The sequence below is a fragment of the Aegilops tauschii genome, chromosome 1, assembly GCF_002575655.3.
Source record: "Aegilops tauschii subsp. strangulata cultivar AL8/78 chromosome 1, Aet v6.0, whole genome shotgun sequence".
NCBI lineage: Eukaryota > Viridiplantae > Streptophyta > Magnoliopsida > Poales > Poaceae > Aegilops > Aegilops tauschii.
In genome coordinates this window covers 3,039,809-3,059,429 of record NC_053035.3, presented here as the reverse complement: position 1 = coordinate 3,059,429, position 19,621 = coordinate 3,039,809, and the positions used below count along the sequence as shown (strand labels likewise).

At 45.0% G+C, this 19,621-nt stretch overlaps 1 protein-coding gene across 4 annotated transcripts; it reads left to right on the top strand.

Annotated features, from left to right (window-relative positions):
• The first annotated feature begins 11,632 nt into the window (after positions 1-11,632).
• Positions 11,633-17,566, top strand: LOC109783958 (uncharacterized). 4 transcript variants are annotated; one of them, XM_073502139.1, is made up of 10 exons: positions 11,633-11,985; positions 12,124-12,602; positions 13,111-13,548; positions 14,098-14,202; positions 14,282-14,399; positions 14,861-14,949; positions 15,388-15,513; positions 16,867-16,907; positions 17,041-17,100; positions 17,229-17,566. In XM_073502139.1, the coding sequence occupies exons 6-9, from the start codon at positions 14,869-14,871 to the stop codon at positions 17,051-17,053; spliced, it is 261 nt and encodes an 86-aa protein (XP_073358240.1). In that variant the 5' UTR covers positions 11,633-11,985; positions 12,124-12,602; positions 13,111-13,548; positions 14,098-14,202; positions 14,282-14,399; positions 14,861-14,868; the 3' UTR covers positions 17,054-17,100; positions 17,229-17,566. The 4 variants fall into 4 exon arrangements, with proteins under 4 accessions (XP_073358240.1, XP_073358202.1, XP_073358217.1 ...); XM_073502101.1 differs by having other exon boundaries at positions 17,217-17,566; XM_073502116.1 differs by having other exon boundaries at positions 17,196-17,566.
• The last annotated feature ends 2,055 nt before the right edge of the window (positions 17,567-19,621 follow it).

The window sequence follows — 19,621 nt, the reverse complement described above, 5'->3', positions numbered from 1 at the left end:
AAATGGCACCCTTTGAAGCATTGTACGGACGGAGGTGTCGTACCCCACTGAATTGGTCAGAGACAGGTGACAGTCGTATCTTCGGCCCAAACATGCTCAAGGAGGCCGAGGAGAAAGTTAAACAGATCAGGGACAGACTCAAGACAGCCCAAAGCCGGCAGAAGAGCTATTATGATCAGAAACATCGTGAGGTCAGCTTTGAACCCGGAGACTCCGTATACCTACGAGTGTCTCCTATGAGGGGCCTGCAACGGTTCAAAATTAAAGGGAAGCTAGCCCCGAGATTTATTGGACCATTCTGTGTGATTGCACGAAGAGGCACAGTAGCCTACCAACTAGACCTACCCAAGGAGCTGTCAGACGTCCATGACGTGTTCCACGTCTCACAGTTGAGGAAATGCATGAGTAACCCAGAAAAGCATGTCTCTCATGAGAGCATTGATGTGCAACCAGATCTCACCTACAGAGAACGGCAAGTAAAGATATTGGAAGAGTCTGAACGGAGGACCCGACAGAAAACAACTAAATTTTTCAAAGTTCAGTGGAGCAACCACACCAAGGATGAAGCTACATGGGAAAGGGAAGATTTTCTTCAGGCAGAGTACCCATATCTATTTCAGGATCAGCAGAAATCTCAAGGACGAGATTTTTCCTAAGGGGGTAGGTGTTGTGACACCCAAAAATTTTATTTGGCTTTTTCAAAACTTTTATTTTATTTGAGGAGGGTATTTAAATCTTTCTTTTAAAGAACCTACCCTCTCAAAAACTTTCTTTTATGGCAAGTGTTTTATTTGGATTCACCCAAGACTTGATTTTGGTCTTGAAGGTTTGCCCCTTTTTATTTGAACTCAAAACCAAATGCTTTTCACTTAGGAAAAAATTTCTTTTGAAATCTTTTAAATGGCACTATGGTATTTTTGAGTGATCTTTCCTCCTTTTCAAATATTCTTCTTGCCATGACCCAAGTGGAAATCCACTGCCATAACCTTTTCCCCATCTTTGGATCATGATGCACATCAAATCCAGCAAGTTGAACCTCTCCATATAATTATTTTCCATTTATTTCTTATCAAAAACAATTTCTGCCTTCTATCTTGATCCTTGGAGGTTTTCAAAGGAGCTACCCTTTCTGCTTTGAATTTTGCCTCCAAACCAATTCCCCTAGCTAGTCCTTTGAACCCTCAACCAAGATCCATGAAGATCCACTGGTCTTCAGTTCAAATTTTTCAAACTATTCTTGCTGCAAGTTTGGACCAGATTTGTCAAATTTGATGAAATTCATTCAAATCCTTCTCCTAAAAATCTGAGAAAAATCAGGCAGCCTCTGGGTGCATTGAGAGGTCACCTCACCAAGTCCCAGCTCCAGAAATTTTTTTCTGCTTACCAAATCATTTCATCGAGCACCTGCTGGACACTGCTTCTCTAATGTTCAGTCAAGTTCAGTTAACAGTGTCTGAATCTACTGTCGTTTCTTCAGTGTCCGTTGTCGATCTCGCCAGTGCCCCGACGTCGCCTTGCTCCCCGTCCCCTCCCCCTTGTTCCTGCGCCGCATGATCCCCTGGAGCCTTGCGGACGTCAGCGACGAGCAGGAGGTGGTGCGCCTCCCCGTGAGCGACGGCAGCGGCGGCTTTGCGGCCGCCAGAGAGGAGCGCAGCGTAGACGGCGCCACCCAGCGCCGCCCAAGCCACCGGAGGCCGCCGCGTGGCCACCCACTCCCCAGTGCGCGCTGCCACCCTCGTCGTGAACCGCTAGGCGCGGAGCGCGCTCTCTGCCGCCGCCGTGCCCGTACGGCCACCCCGTCAAGGACCGGCGCCATTACGCCAAGACCGACCAAGATTAGCGGGGGAACGGCACCAATACACCTCACTGATGCTGCCTGGCCACTTAAGCTCCCTGCCAAGCCACTGCCTCGCCGTAATTGCTCGCCGGAGCGATCCCGTTCACGGCCACCCCCTCGATCCGCCTATAAATAGGGGCCCCGAGCTTCAACTCGAACCCACACCATCTCTGCACTCCACCTAGACCACGCCAAGCCACTGGAAGAGCCCCGAGGGAGCCTTCTTCCCCAACTCCGACCGCCGCGACCCGCCACGGGATCCAGCTCGATTCGCTCCCGTGCGTGCACCTCTAACCCCCAACTCTTGCCAGTAGCTTCCCTATGCATCTACTCTCCTGACCCGCGCTTCAATTCGGAGTTTGTAGCACCCACCGGCGTTCTCCACCATCGCCCGAGCCGCCGTCCGCCGGAGAAAGTGTCGCCGTCGACGTGGTGCTCTCCGTCGGTCGAGTCCACCACCCACCGATGCTGAAAGACACGCTGAAGCTCTTGGTATACTCCGATCTCCCTGTCTCGCCGTGGTTCGACGCCGGCGACCACCGCAGTCTTCGGGCGCCGGCGAACTTTTTAAACCTGACATGTGGGACCCCCACGTCAGCCTCTCTTCTTTCTCTCCCCCGAAACGTTTTCTGTTGGCGCCTTCGGGCAAATACGTTTTGCCTTTGGGCTGGCGCGTTTCTCCCCGAAGCGTTTTCTGTTTTCTCAGTTAAGTCCTTGGATCTTTTCTGTTTCATCACAAATTAGTAACTGGACTAAAACACTTATAACTTTTTAATAAAAAGCGATTTTTGAGTGATTCTTTTTCTGACAGTCTTATATTTTTGTCTAGTTTTTTATAGTATTTATTTGGAAAAATTTTGGGACAACTTTTATACACGCGTTGATTTTCACGTTAGTATACGTTTTCGCTATACCGTAGGTTCCGGAAGAGGTGACGGAGCCGCGAAATTCGCCGAGCTAGACTCCGACTTCTGCGAACCAGGCAAGCATGTTTGAACCTTTGATATGACGGGTGTTTCGCATGTTTGCTTGAATGGTTTGTGCATGGCATATGAGTATCGGTGAGCATCTCGTTGCGTGTAAGGCAACTATCCGTGTGCTCCAAAGTTACTGTGATCTCTGATGAGAGATGGCCTAGTCATGTGGTGACATGAAAGGCAGTGAGGTGGTATTGTTGTAGCATGCCAGCCTTACGATGTCCGATAAACTCCGACGGTAACGTGGACTGAGTCACGTTATCATCCTTCCCCTTTCCGTGCCGCCACATGTTTTTTGCCAAGAATACGGTTTAGTAAGTTGGTAACCTCTTTCCGTGTACACACCAAATAGAGGGGCCGGGATGAGGGTTCCATGGCCCTGGATTAAAGCCAGTCATCCGGTCAGGGGGCATGGGTGTTTCCGGTTGGGACCGAGAGGGGGGCACCCCTTAGAGCGCGCGTATAGAAATTTGATCCCATGCTACGCGAGGTTGTAGCCTCCCCGTCTCAAGGTTTTTCTTGAACGTTGCCGAGGGTGATTCCTGGCTTCGGAATGTTGAATGGGTGTGTACTGGTTAGATGTGTTTCTTCCAAAACACCGTAAGCGGAACTAGTCCCCGTGACTACTGAAATCCGTTGGCTGTGGTTAAAGTACAAACTCTGCAGTGTCAAATCCTTCCGAGTCATCGTATCTATGGTCAAGGACCATGGCCAGTATACCCATATCTATGTCAATCCTTGTGGTAAAATCCCCGGTGAACAAACTTGAGTGGTAAACTTGGTTGAACGTTATTCCTGTGGATGGACTAACCCCTATTGTTATCTCATACCTGATTATTCCCTTGATATGATTTAAATTCTTGAGCTACTGAGATATTAAGTTATAAGCCATTTATGTGATGTCGCTCAGACGTCCGACTGTGGCATGCACTGTTATTTATTCTTTTGATATAAGCCCGTTATGTGATGTCGCTCAGACGTCCGACTGTGGCATGCACTGTTATTTATTCTTTTGATATAAGCCCTTTATGTGATGTCGCTCAGACGTCCGACTATGGCATGCACTGTTATCTATTCCTTTGATATAAGCCCTTTATGTGATGTCTCTCAGACGTCCGACTGTGGCACGCACTGTCTTTTATATTCTATTATAAGCCCTTTATGTGGGGTCGCCTTGACGCCCGACTGCGGCATTGTTATTCTTGTATTTTCCTCTCGAGGAGTCTTTCAGACACTCGTTTGGCCCTCAGTATTTATTTTGGGATTTCAGGAGGACTACCGCCCGACTTCTCTCTATTCTTCCCGTACATGATTATTCCGTTGTCTGAGTGCACTTGTTATTTTGTTCATATGCATCATGTCTACATTTGTTATGTCTTATGTCCGAACTGTCTTGCGAGTACTTTCATAGTACTCACCTGGCTTGTTGATTTGGCCAAATGTTGACGAAGGCGATCTCTTGGATGAAGAGTTTGATAGTGAGTCTGACGCCTAGAGGAATCCCAGTCAGTCCCGTGCGATTCTGGATATTGGTCACTTGTATCATATACGCTTCCGCCACCCGCAATAAGTCTCCTCGAGCCTCACTCCGACGCTCGAAGAGCTGTTAGTTTTCAGGAGTCATATCACCCACTTCGCGGTGATATATCCACACCGCTTTTATCGTGAGTCAGTAGATTTTCCTCCCTATCCGCCTTTATGTATTATTGGCGTGTTTGTAATAAATTGTTGAGCAGTCCCCGCTCAACTTTGTATTATATTCAGTACTCCTGGTATTTTCTTTTGTGATCAAGATTTTGTCTACCAGTAAGAAGGAATTCTTCTCTACTGGTCCGTAAAAGGGATCAGTCTCTCAATAAATATTTTTATTGGAAAACCGGTCGTGACAAATACTTAGTCAAAACTTTGGTTAAACAGCAGCAACCAAATACATGTAAAACTGAGAAAAACATTGGTTTTAGAAAACGGTAGTATTCTTTGCCCACCCAGAGTAATACTGTGGTTTTCAATTACCACAGTTTAGAAAAAACTTTGCTGCCAAACTAGCCCTTCATCTCTGTTTTAGGACGAAGTGTGCCCGGTATTAAAACATGAGGGATGAAATATCAACCAATAGAAAATGAGTGTGCCCGGTATTAAAACATTTGACTGATCGAAAACATACATTTATCATTTTAAAATATGTTATTACATTTTAAAAAATTGTCAGCATAATTTTAAACAAATGTATGTGCAAATGTTTATGAATTTCAGAAGTGCTCATGCATTTCAAAAGTGTTCGTATAAAACGGTCTTCGCGTTTTTAATGCAATGGTTGTATAAATTTCAAACTTTCACTCGTTTAATAAACAGTAGATATAAGTTTAAGAAATGTTCATGCATTTTAAAAGTGTTTGTGTGTTTAATAAACCATGTAATTTAAAAAATATTAACACATTTAGGAAAATAATTCATATTATTTAAAAAGTTGTTCACATACTTTCTGAAAATGTTCACACATTTGTTTAAGTCATGAAGAATTTATAAGAAATTCTTTGAAGTTTTTCAAAATTGTTCATGTAATCTTCAACCTATTTATAAAAAGTTGTCACACATTTATAAGAAGGGTTTGCATATTTTATAAAAGTGTTTATGCAACTTTTAAAATTGCTGTGGTTTTTAGAAGATGTCATGTAAATTTTAAAGGTAAATAATAAATGAATAAAGTAGATGGAAAACAAAAAAAGTCAAAGGAAAATGAACCATAAAAACAAAACTAAAAAAACATGAAAATCCCATAAAAGTGCCCAAAGACAGTGCTACCCACCTTACCCCACGGAAACCCAGCATATCGTTGCAATAGAGCAAAACCGGATGAAGCGTCTGGGCTTGTTGGGACATAATTTACAAAAAAAAAACTGATATTTCGACTGACTAACTAAAAACTAGGAGAAAAAATATCCTACAACTTGTACCGGACGACCACCTCGTATATGTGGCGGCCCTGCCCTGCCGCACCGTCATAGCCCTCCGCGCCGTAGTTCTTATTCCTCCAGAAGCCGAAGGGCGTCGGTCCGCCACCACAACCTTGTTCCGCGACTGCCTGCCGCTCGCAGAGGAGCCGCTACGCCTCCTTTTGCATGGTACAGATGGCCGCCGAAGCCAATGTTGATCGCGCCCGCGGACCTTTGGCGTCGGCCTAGCCACTGGCAATAGTGGAGGAGTCGCTAAGCGACCACTCCTGGCCGATCTTGCCGAGCTCGCTGGCAAGGCGATGGCGTTGCCTCTCGGCCTTCTCCGTGGTGGCGACAGATCGGTCGAGGGCCTATGCGGCAGCGAGGTCTGGGTCGTTGCGGACCATTCCGGCACAGCGTCCGGCTTTACTGAACACCGAATGGCATCCGACATTGCACTGGTTGTACCGCGCCTGCTGCCTCCCCGCGCGCTCCTCCTTCGACACGATGGCCCTCGATCCCGAGGGACCGCTGCCTCCGATGTAGTGGAGGATGTGTCCTCACGCCTTCGTGATCATGGGCAGAAGATCATCCTTGACACGGCTGTTGTGGCAGGGCGGCAGCGCGTGCCCATCAATACAGCTATATCGGCTGTGCGCCAGCGACGACGCTGACTCCTCCTTCACGCAGTGTCCGATCTTGCCACGATTGCACGGGGAGCCGCTGGCTCCTCCTTGACGCGGCGTCCGACCTAGGTGCCGCCGCGGTTGCGCAGGGAAGGAGGGGTCGTCCTTGACCCGTCAGAGTGGGGACACCGGCTCCCGCTTCACGCGGTAGCGCAACTTGGACGACAATGATGGCGGCACCGGGCGTATCTCATGGAGTGATAACTCCATCATGATCTCCATCTGACGGACGAAGTATTTGTCCGTCTGAGTAGCATCCCATGAGGAGGCAGGCTGCTGCTACGGCGCCTGGTCCCCCTCGTCAACATAGGAGAGGACGATCTCATTCTTGCTGGAGGAGGCGGCCGGCGAGGATGCCTACCGTTCCAAAGAGTGAGGTCGGCCATGGCCTCTTGAGATGTGCTCACCATTTTAGGGTACATGTACATGGTATAGGAGAAGGCGCGCTCTCAACCTGTATTTTTTTAGCACACTTTTATTTACTTCTAAATAGCGATAGAGCAACAAAGCCGCATGAAGACATAAGTAAGAAAGAACAAAGAGCAAAATTTCTCCTCCAACGCGGGTATTTAGATGACATTTGGCTAGGGTAAAGAGAATAGAGGGGTGCATGTGGATGGTCATATATAAGAAATCAATAGAAACAAGATATTGTTTTTGTGATAAGTTGTAGATCAGGCACAAATTCATAAAATATAAATTATAGTTAATTAATCTTGTTATACATCTCTTATTTTTTATTCTGTGACAACACACAATCATTTAGCTAGTTATAATTTTTGTTCTTCTCACTTGCCCAATTTAGACATTTTATCCCTGTTTTTAACTGTCCGCTTGGAGAGTCACTGCTAACCAAGCATATACCCTGATGTACGTTCATCTTATTTGTGCTTCACTTTTGTATAGTGAAGCAACTAAATGGCAGAAGGACGCAGTAAACTGTTTCCGAAAGTCAAATAGATTGCTCAGCGAATAATGTGTCTGTTTAGCCGTCTCTTTATGAGTGAGGTGGCAGCTACTTTGCAGACAGCAACCGTCTAGACTGATGTACTTGCCCTAGGGGCCATCAATCGGTAGTCCGATCGTAGCTAGGTTAGGGCGGTTCGTTCGGGCGTGAAATAAAGCCTGACAGCTGATGGCACCAACCCGACCCAGCCGGGCAACGTGGAAAGCTCGGTTGGCGGCGTGGCGGACAAGATCGATTGGCGCATTCGCGGACAAGATCGGCTGGCGCGGTCATTCTTTCTGTCCGTATTCTATCCGTTTACGCCGTCTTGAACGCCCCGCAAACCTCCGTCATACATTTGGACCGCTGTCCGGACAGTGAAATCCATCCAACATCAATCTATATCGGTTCGTGGTTCGGTTCAGACATGATTGTTCCGTAAACCGGTGGCAAACATGGGGACTTTGCGGGAATCCGAACAGATCACTGGCGCTGGCATTGAGGTGGCGCGCCAGTCGCGCTGCTTCCCGGTGCAGGCGACTGTAGCGCGTTCAAACGACATGTCGGCCGCCCTTTCGCCCATCTGCCGCCCACATTGATGGCACACGGTTGCCAAGACGTCTCCTCCGACACCACCCATCCGTCCCTCTGTCGCCTACCATTGCTATATAAACCGCTGCCCTAGCCATAGTCAGGTCATCGACCTTCGGTCCCTCTCCGCACACTCCATCATGAATCCCTCCTGCGCCAAAGCTATCTGGGACGGGCTGATCTGGCACAAAAAGAAGGAGATGGCCGCCAGTCCCAGTGGAGGACGGATAATCCACAAGTATAAGGGATCTCAATAGTCTTTGAAGGTAGTATTTCACCCAAATTTATTGATTCGCCACAAGGGTAGTAATAATATTTGTAAGTATTAGCAGTTGAGTTGTCAACTCAACCTCACCTGGAGAACTAAATATCTACATCAAAGTGTTTAGTAGCATAGTAGTATTGGTACTTTTATAGCAGTAGCAACAGTAGCAATAGTAACGATAACAACAACAGTTTTGTAGTGATTGTAACAACAGCGGTAGTAGTAGTAACTTAGAAAAGATCAATAACTTTGTTAGAATAGGTTAGAATATTTCATAAAAATCAGGAATATCTTATCATTAGTTGTATTTATTAAAATCCTCAAAAGATAGATATTGAAACTATACCTTTATTATAAAATAAAAATTAAAGAAATACCAACCGTATAATTATGCATTTTTTGGAGAACACAATACTGACGCAGGCGCTCATATATATATATATATGAGCACCTCCGAGGGACTGATCCGGCATATCATCTTGAGACGCCTCGTAGTCGGCAGGAACGTCTCCTACCACTGATAGTGCATCGCCGAAAATCCTAGAATAGATCGTGGAATAATGCTGCCACCAGTACTTGAACCATGGTGAGTTAGGGATACCACAGTCTTCCTAACCATCCAACCATAGATTGGTTCGCATCGTATTATTACGCAAACACACATCTTTTAGCTAAGATGTATATATGTTATCTTCCACACCAAGACTAAAGTTAGTCGTCCACGTCCAGTGCAGTAAAGCTACGTAACATCCTCCAACTCACCAAATCACACCCGTGAAGAAAATATCCCACCTAATCTTTTCTGTACTCTCTTCCCGAAGAGGAAACAACGTAGCATGTAATCCAGCAAAAAAGGAAAAGAAAAATAACGTAACGTCGCAGAATCTCATATAAGCTTTTTAAGTTCGCAAATACTACAACCCACACCATTGGTTACGTTTGCAACATGGCCCGTGTTTCAATCCTGTCAAACGCAACAAGGATCTGTTGTAGACATGCCCAAGGTCCTCCAGCCCTCCAGGTTAACATCGCCGTTGCCGACAATGATGACAGCGCTGCAGCCCACCCCACCTACTCCCGCGCAAGGCTTACTCATCTCTCGAACAAGAAACCGCCACGGCTCGACATCGCGCGAGATCCTTGCGCCCGGTTGCCCAGCGACTATCGCTGGCGAGTAGAGACACCGCCACGGCTCTCCATCCACCATCCTCGCCTTTCACCTTTGCCCGTCCTTTCCATCTCCCTCCAGCTTCCGTGTGACACATGGCGAGCCTCACAGTCGCCCCGTGATGGCCGAGCACCTCGGCGATGGAGCACTGCCTGTCCCTAGAGTTGTCGCACCTCAAACACCCAAGCATGGCGAGCAGCTGCTGCCTCTACTACAGCGCCACAAACGCCACGGAAGGCGACAACCTCTGATGCCGTCCGCTCCTCTAGTGCCCTTGTGCAACTGAGCAATGTTTTTGAAACATGTGTCCTGTTGCAATGGAGTACAAGCGGGGGGCTACGTTATTTGAAGCATGCATGTTGTTTGCATTGATTTTGTATCTAGGGCTATGTTTCTGACATATTTGTGTTGTTGCAATTGTATGCAATGGGAGATAAAAATAGTTGGGCTACGTTTGAGAACATAGGTGTATTTGTGAGAAACTTTTAATCTATTCCTCTGCAATCATAACAGTACAAAGAATATCATAGGTAATAAAAATTATAACCAAGTTCATGGGCTATCAACTAAAAACATCTGCTAGAAAAAAGAAGAGGAAAGAAACAAAAACGTCATAACATTCCAGCTAACCGTGTAAACTAAGTATTGCCTACGCCGGAACTATCAATTCATCCCATTACCTACCGCATTATTGACCTTGCAGGTGCTCTCAGAATCATCACCTATAACACCTAGCGTGTTTGGCAAATCAAAGGAAAGGGAATGGAGTTTACAAGTGATAGTTTGTTGACGTATTAGCTTTGGCAAATAGATTATTAGTCGCTATCCCACGTTTGGTTGTGTGATAGGAATTTACTGCCATTTTTCTATCTCAGTGCGCAACAGAGCGATCTTTTGCTAATTCCCTATCACGGCTGAATTACCAGGTCACACCACGGAAGAGATATGGGGGAGTTGACCATTTTAATTCCCCTTCCCCAACCCACTTCAACTCCCATGTCCACGAACCAATCAAATGATTCTACCTCCTTTGTCCCATAAATTCTCATTCCCTACCTCCAATTTTACTCAACCAAACATGTTTTAATGGTACGAAAAGTCCAAGATTGGCGAGAGATGAGAGTAAACTCACGGTCGAGTTATAGCAGTACACCATCACACGTAAGGGCATCCAACAGTTAGTTAGGGTTTGTCGTGTCTTCCGCCAGCGCAACCGGTGATCTGCCTCGTCTCCTGTGGCCTTAGGGCCATGCATGTGCGCTAGATCCCGACACTTGTTGGCATGAGGGCTCCATTTTGGGGTGCTTTTTTGACAGGTTTTGTGTCGCATACAGTGAGGCGCTGCGGGTGCGGCTCTCTGTAAATGGAATAAGCTACTTCCGGCTTTGCCTTCATCCTTGCGGGGCTTCTAGCATCGTCAAAGGGCATGTCGAGATTTGTCTCCGGTGAACCTCATGCGATTCGGTTGACATTTTCTTTAGTGGATCCACATGCATCCGGCTTTCATTTGTGGGTGTTCGTATGTCTCTAGGTTGGATCCTTCTTATATGCGCTTCTGCTCCGTGACGGCGGCCTATAGGACCTTTGCACGACAACTTTTTGACCATCAACCACAATAAGGTTTTCCCGACTCCGGTGAGGAACGAGCAATCACGGCGGTGCGCCTTCAGCTTGCCCCAGTGCATATAATCATCGCTAGGTGGTATCCGGGCCTACAATTAATGAATAGTTTGATGGTTTCTCCTGCAAAAAGAAAAGGAAAGACAAGCGTAAAATTTAACAATACTATTGAATTTCATTATCCTTCATCGGTGTGAAAATCTTAGGTTTTGTTAACCACTTGGTACACTCAAATATAAAAATCCCTCATTTTTCCTTGTTGTACAGATCGATTGCTTCCATTGCAAAAAAAAAAATTGTACAATTGCAGATACCTACATACTTCCTCCGTTCGGAATTACTTGTCTCGGAAATGGATGTATCTAAAATTAAAATACGTCTAGATACATCCATTTCAGCGACAAATAATTTCGAATGGAGGGAGTACATGCTATACCGTCATCAAGAAGCATTGACGTGCGCATCAAGGGCGTAACCTCGCGATGTCCACGTCGGCAGCAAGATAAAATTGATGCACTGTACAGTCGGATGCGTATTGGCAAGGAGAAAGCAAAGTGTGGCCCACCGCTTCTCGTTTGCAGATAGGGAGTCGCCTCGAGCCCCACCCCCACTCCTTTCTCTCCCACGCAACCTCCCCTTTCCTCATTTTCCCTTCCCCGCCGCCCCCGTCCCCGCCCCATCGGCGCATTCCAGTTCCTCCGTCGCCGGCCACCGGAGAAGGCGCCTTCCTCAGATCCGCTTCTCCCCTAAAACTTCTCAACTTTGTGTTGCACCCGTCCTCAATGATGGTTGTAGAGGTGGGGGCAGGGAAGTAGATGGCGTGGCCGTCGGCCGGAGACAGAGCAGGGTGCTGCCAACGGGAGAGGCGCCCCTCCCTGCTTCTTGGCGAGCGTGGCCACTTCTTCCAGGCCCGCTACTTCGTCGAGGATGACGGGATCAACATCTACAAGACATGGCTGTTGGTACGTGGTCGATGCAAACGCACAAATCCGATCCATTTACATTTCTCTGGTTTACTTCAGATTTATTGCATACGTTTTGTCTTATTTTCATCTCATGTGGTGATTCTTTGATGGGTTCAAACTTCGAATTTGAGGCAGAGGAGGCTCGTGCAGCGCGTGGGGTGATGGGAGCGGGAAGAAAAGAAAGAGCGGCGGCGGCAGCGAATTTCTCCATCTCACGGGGCCAGCCCTCCCGTCCGCGCCGCAACACCGCTGGTATCGAGGCGGTGAAATCCTTCTCAGGTGGCAGAGGCTAACAGCCTTGATATATTTGGAGATTCTAAGTGTGTAGTTTTCTTTGTGCACACCAATTGTTTGATGAATTGCTAGAAGAAATTGTACGTCTTTTTGTTGCATGCGTTTGAAGCAGGTAAAGTGTGATTTAGCCATGCTTTTTAAAATCACTCATGAAATCTTTTGAAAATGTGATGAAGTAGTTCAGTTGACCGAATGTGGTGGCCTATCGCCGACCGCGGCGGTGGTGGATTCCCTAAGGTGGGTAACTGAGGCAGCCACGGAGGGAGGTCACTCTTAGTTCATCTGCCGGTTTGCTCTGTCTCCTGACGGCAGCCAATGAGGTGATTTCTATTGCACTCGATGTTAATTTTTGCATAGGCTTTGCTGCTGCTCCTCTTTGTGTCTGTTTAGCCTTCCTCATTGCTTTGTCCATGCTCAGCTTTATAATAAGTACATTGGTATGGTGACTCCCTCTCAATACTGGATGTCTTACTTCCCTTATTTAGACTGTTGATTTCTTTTGGAAGAATAGGCCCTTGTTCCAGTTCATAAGGGAATCATGTAGCAGCAGTAGTTAATATGCTTTTTAGTTTTATGATAAGTAAATTGCCAAATAAATGTGTCATAACATAAGTATTGATTCTATGATTCTATATATGTATCAAACCTTGATGAACTGGTTTTGGTTGATACTATTTTAAATTTAGTTCCAGATACTGCAGAATTTCTAATTTTCTGTTACATTTGATTATGGTATATGCTGCAGCAACTATGCGTTCAGACTTCAAATATGTCAGTAAGCCAATTTAGAGCTTTGCTACATTTACGTCAGTATTTGTTTCACTTTAGTGCACCATGAGGCGGCTAGCAGGAGCCCTAAGGTCGATGGCGCCGGGGAGGAGGCAGACTGGCAGGACGGGTACTGTCGTGCTGACTGGAGCAGCGGCCGGAATGTGTCTCCGGCACGAGAGGGTGGGATGAGGACGAGGTCCTTTCGTTTTGCTAAGCTAAGATCCACACTTCTGTTTTGTTCTTCCACTGCAATGTTGATTCTACTGACCTAATCCATAGCTCTGGATCCATATTCCTTGCAGGGGCGTTATCTCTTGGCGCGGTGGCGCGAGGCTGCAGGAGGCCAGCCCGGGTTTGCTGAGGTGATCTCCCTGTCCTTGGACGAGGAGGTCGACAAGGACGCCGTGGTGGAACTTGTCGAGGAAGAAGAAGAACCGGCGCAAGGAGAGGAGGAAGAAGCAGCGGAAGGAAGACGCCGCTGACAGTCAGGACAAGGTAAATATTGCAGGCCTACGCTTAGCTCGTGATTATGCAGTATCAAGTTTTTATTTTAGCAAAAGAGGCTTTATTAGCAATGTCATGTAGAATCACTTTGAATTGGAAGTTACGTGGTTCAGCTGCATCAAGTGTGAGCTCACTGGAAGTTCTTTCGACGTGTGGATCTAGAGGAGCATGTCGGTTGCTTTTGTGCTTTGCTAATGCTGCCGTATTGCTATGATAATTTGGTTAACTATGCTTTACCAGGAGTCAATGGTCGATACTATCCAATTATCTATTTTTGGGGACAGTATAAATGGCAGTATGTTGTTTCCTGTGCAGAAGGCACATACTTTTTGGTTTCGTGAAAATCAAAGTGATGCAATGTTTTTGTTTTCATCTGTTAAAAGTTAGTGAAACATGTGCGTGCACACTGAAACATACATGAACTGAAAAGCGGATTGAAAACCTTGGCATGTTTAGTACAACTGATTTTATCTTAGTGACCCGACATCTTTATTTGGTCTTCCTAGAGTTGCAGGTGATGAATGTATTTGTCCCTTTCAGCTTCAGGTTGCTGGCACCTAGGAGGGACGGGATAGCAAGATCAGTGCTCATTGAAGATGGTGTTGATTCCCCTTACCCGACAACATAGTTCTGCGGAAGCTTCTTGTAAGTACCAAGTAAATTTCCTTTTACATGGATAACTGTGTGAGTTGATAGTTATCTTGCTTCTGCTTATCATGACCAGCATATACCAAGACACTTCTCCGTATGCGATATACACACACACACGGAGTGAGCTTTTCTCTGCGGTTCTGGTGACCGGCACATAGGGTTTCCATTCCATGGTGTTGCCAATGAGCAAGGTAAATCCTCTACGCTTGGTCACTTTGACCCTGTATTTATGCTATGGTCACTTGAGATTTATGCATCTGAGCTCCTCATTTTTTATCTATGATAGACAGAGCATGATTTTGATCGATCTTTCCTATGTAAACCACTGTACATCAATTCCGTTGGATTCTTTGACAGATTTATGTATTTATGCTTGTTTCCTAGAGTGACAGAAGCTAGAGTGGCAGAAGAAGAGCACGGAGAACATTCTCTCCTTTACATCTAAAATCGAATTTATAGGTGGTCGATCCATGGAGTTCAAGTATTTGTCAAATTGCTTGCAAGGCTGATAGTTTTATTGATATGCCTCATATGCAAGCTCCTAACCCACTGTAGAAGTTGTCTGTTGTGGAAAAAAATGAATGCCAATTTGCCTGTATAAAAAAAAATGCTCTTGTGCAGCATATGCTCATTCGCTATCTGATGGTTGCAGCTTAAGGCATGCTAACAAACTCGCAGGATGGAGTTAAAACTCTTCATCTTTGTCTAGCAGCATCAGAATTACAGTCTAGCAGTATCTCGGTAAGAAACATATTGCATGATAAATAACTAATGCCACTGGGGAGACAGTATGTGAAGATTGGATTATTGCAAGAAGACAAAAAGCTTTTGAAATCAAGTGCCATGCTCTGTTTTTTTTGCAGGTCACAAAATGCTTTGGATAGCATATGTACTTCTGTCAGTTGCATTCCGTATCTTTTATCTCATCTATTTTATTTCGATTAGGAGATTGAGAAAATAAGGGTAACCGTTCTGCGTTGGAAATAATTTCTAGTTAAAAAAGCATGCCATGGCTTAACCTGATAAACACATGATAAGTCTCCTTTTGTGATTCAGGGAAAGGAAAACAGCATCATCCCACGTTCTTACATTCAGATTTCTGAGCAGAGAGATAGTAGTTTGTAAGGTCTCGGTCAAACTGCAGAGCTCTGTTAATGATGGGGGAGCACTTGTTGTCAGGGTTGGCTACGGTGGCGGCAAGATAACATTCACGGAACTGGAGCTCACCCGGAGGAGGAAAATCCGTTAGTTCTTCTCGCGCCCTTCGTCATCCATGATAAAGATCATCAATGCAAAGCCATCAAGGTACTTAATGCGACTTCACACACACATCCTCTGCATTTATTTTCGTCCTTCTTTGATTGCTACTACTCTGTAATCAACATGTTCTTCACCTGACCAAGCATAGGCCACCTTCTGCCTGCACAGCACAAACAATCAAATTTCATTACAAAGTCACAATCTTTCAGTAAAGAAATCGTTCATAGAGGACATGATTCTTTCACTCACATCTTCATTCATACAGCAAGAACATCACAACAAGATTTACCATTCACCTGAGATCTTTCACTTCGAACAAACCAATACTAAATGTTGACCATCATAGTGCTACCAGTCTAAGCTTGCTAACTACAAATTTCATACCTGCCATTTCATACACTCACCATTTGGTAAATGAACTCCGAGTGATGCAATTTCCTTATCCAAATTAAAACTACTGTACAAATAGTTAGCACAAGTCGCAGTTCATTGTTTAAACTCTTATACCTACATCGATCTTGTAGTTAAGCATTATTTTTCAAGGATCAGTTGATTACAGAGTAGGATGATACTAATTTAAGATGCCTACCTTGATGAGATTTTACGCCAAATGAACATACATGATTTGCAGAAACTTTTTGCATAAAAACAATACTCCATGGCATGGAAAGAAGAGCATTTCTTATGTTTGAACATTAATATAGATTAAAGTATATACCCGATGCCATTCACATTTGAACATTGAAAATAACTTAATATTATTATTCGGTGAATATGTTCTCCATATATTTTGCAGACAACCGCAATACTTGTGTATAGAAAAAGTAGGAGCTTATTTTACTGGTGCAATCTACCATTTTACTTACTAATTCAGAAGGTAGTTACTAATTTGCAATGCGTTAAATAAATTTAAGATATAAATACGTTTGCTTATGAAATATAATCATTTTACAATTATTACACATACACTACAAACACGAGCAATAATAACATATTTTTTCCCTATCTCCCCTGTCTCTTCTCTTTTGTTTTGCCTAGACTGGGTGGTGATTTATTTTTCTGCTAACACTTTTATTAAGAAATGATTTTTGTAAGTTTGAGTTTGATAAATAACATGGTTTCTGAAAGCCAATTTGGTCCAATATCGCCTACGAAAAACTAAAAGATATTCATCCAGGCCCAACGAGTCTGAACAAGGAGTAGCTTACAAAGTTCTGTTGCATATGCATTTAAAATTAGGCAGACACGTTTTTTGTCAATTGGTGACATGTCCCTTATTAGTTTGCTATCTTCGACTATTTGTTAGGCAACACACTAATTTCAAAAGAACTATGCTGATCTCCCCATGTTTATTTGGTGGTGTTTGTGTGTTTGATGTTATGATCTTTGTACTGACAGGTTCTTTGTACCATGGTCTTTGACCCTGTTTCTAAGATCAGGTAGCTGGACTGCTTTGACACATAGTTGAGACAATTACATTTCAATAACTGAGATTGTTTTTGCACTATACTTATATTTTATTACCCTTTGTACAACCATCCAAGGAAACCTTACTGGCTTTTATTTTTGCAGTTTCAGGTATTAACGTTGTTGAAGATCATCCTCAACAACTCCTCGCCACGCCCACTAGCTGTAAGATACCGTTCCCCGAGTTCTTACTTACTGCTGTAGTTGATTGGATTGGAAGATATTTGTGTTTTATCAAATTCATATGGGATTCTTTTAAGTTTGAGAAAAAATGATGCAAGAGAACGAGGAAGGCCCCAACCAGCCGACGGACGTGGCGGCTGCTGCAGCTGTTGGTGCTCTGGGCGCGCAAGGGTAGCTCGATCCTCCTCCTGGTCTAGACACTGCAGCACAGCCGCGTCAGCCTTGGCGGCTGGCGCATCACAAAGATCTATATGTAGATGAACTGCAGCGACAATTCTGGAACTGCAATACAACGACATGATGAAGAGAAGCATCTGATAGATATAGCATTAAGATTGCTTGTTTATTTGATGTGTTTGGTTCACTTTTTATGAAGAGGAGCATCGTATGTAATGCATCAGCTGTACATGGATGTATGTTATCAATCAGAGCTCAAATTCACTGGAAAGGGTGCCACACTACCTGGCACCGCAAAAACTTTCTCTCAGGTGGCGCCACCGGGTGGCGCCCCAACCACTAGTTCGTACAAATGTATGTGCGCACATCCTATCTTTATGAGAACTTCGGAGATACCGAGCCAACAGAACATCTTGTATTGACGAAGTCACCACAGACACCTTCGTAGACGACGGGAATGTCACCTCTCACTGATTGAATGTCGTCGAAAATACTGAAATAAACCCAAAAAAATGTGAGCACCAATCCCAAGTTTAGGAGTTAACCTAGTGAGCATGTTTCATCACAGGAAAACCTACCTATTTTTTTTCTATAATCAGAAAACCTTACGATGTGAGCTATGCTCAAGTCTGCACTTATTAGTTCTTAAATAGTTCACCCTCTTTACCTCACCAATTCATGCATGTCTGCATCAATAGCAGTCACGTAATTATCCATCTCATACATCTTACACAAACTCATGTCATTAGCATGTCATCTTCTTTATGTGGAATGAAAAATTGACAAGAATTTTCTGTAGACAATGATCGTTAGGATGTATTAAAGAATAAAATATGAATTGAAGAAGACAATACAAGCATATAAGTATTGGCTGGTATGTTTTTTATCCATAAATAATAAAGCATGTTTCCTAAGAAAAAACTACAATGCTACAAGACTTTTTGAAGATACATTTATTAAAATGAAAAAAAGGAGTACAATATATTAATCTGCAATCTGACTAGAAATGTTTATCATTAGAAAACTTAATTCAGTATATTTGTCAAACCATTAGGTTGCTAACTTAAAAATATATATTAAGATGCAGGAACAATATTTGTAGGTAAATGTCTCTTATTGTTTTTGCAGCAACGCACGGGGAATCATCTAATTTAACGAATGACACAAATACTACCGCAAAACACGAGCTGACAGGATGTCACGCGCGGGGGGAGGTGCTCCACACGGACGTGACAGCGTGCAACAACGAGCATGGTGGCGTCACTCCGGCAGCAGGGTTTCGTCAAGGTGGTTTAGCTCCTCACTCACGACGGAATGGGCGCCTCAACCGCGACTCCAGCGACGGCCCTCGACTTTTCAGCCCAATACGACTTCGGCTGCGTTTGGCAGCAAAGTTTTTTTAAAGTTTTCGGAGAATATCGTGGTTTCTGAAAAATACCTTGGTTTTGAATACTTTGCTGCGTTTGGCTTCAGAAAAAACCAAAGTTTTATAAACTACGGTATGCTAGAAACCATGGTCTTTTTGCAGTATTCGGAAAAGAGGTCCCGACCTCTTTTTAAAACAGAACAGAGAGAAATCTTCTGGGAGATCGCACTTGACGTTGCCGTCTACGTCGAGATAAGAATATTCAGAGTGATCCCATCATATTTTTCCTCTTTCTCTTATATGGTAAACGACCATATTATATCTCCTGGTTATAGCCGATTCAGTTTGATTAGTTTATCTTCCAGCTGGCGTGTCGCGTGTGAGTCTCCATCTCTTCTCTGCAGTGCCATGACTTAATCAAGCTCACCACCAGGGAGAACACTCTGTTCGCAGCAAGCTATTTCTCGAGTCCTTGGCTGCCTATGTATTTCCGGCGAGTAGCGCACAGATTAGATTGATTGATCCTTTTGGAGAACACTCATAAGCAGCAGGTTATATATACTAGCTAGCTAGCCGATTCAGTATAAATGGCGCATGTACACGCACAAAGAATTTAGGACCGGCTCGAAGTACATGCACGTCTCGCGCCCGGCAGCAGGGCCGGCCCGTCTCGCGCCCGGCCGCAGGACTGCGCTCGTCTTGCGCCCGGTGTAGCAGGACGGCTCGATGGAGGCTTGTTGTGGCCGGCCTATTGGGTCTCGCCGTTGGGACCGGCCAGGGGTGTGAAAGGTGGATCCTTTCCGCCCATCTCTGCAGTGGGGGTAGCAGTGGGGCTCGGGGGACTTGGTGTCAAGGTCTTAGATTCCGGGGCGGCGGCCCTGATGGTGGTGGCGCGGTGCTCATGGGCAGAGCTCGTGCCTCGGTGCTGCCCGGCTGCCACGGCCGTGTGGGGGGCGTGGT

Bases quoted from the DNA above. Each gene is read 5' to 3' on its own strand.
- LOC109783958 (XM_073502139.1), top strand. From the start codon at position 14,869: ATGCTAACAAACTCGCAGGATGGAGTTAAAACTCTTCATCTTTGTCTA. The intron at 14,950-15,387 runs GTAAGAAACATA...ACTTGTTGTCAG, and splicing joins TACAGTCTAGCAGTATCTCG to GGTTGGCTACGGTGGCGGCA. The intron at 15,514-16,866 runs GTACTTAATGCG...TTGTACTGACAG, and splicing joins ATCAATGCAAAGCCATCAAG to GTTCTTTGTACCATGGTCTT.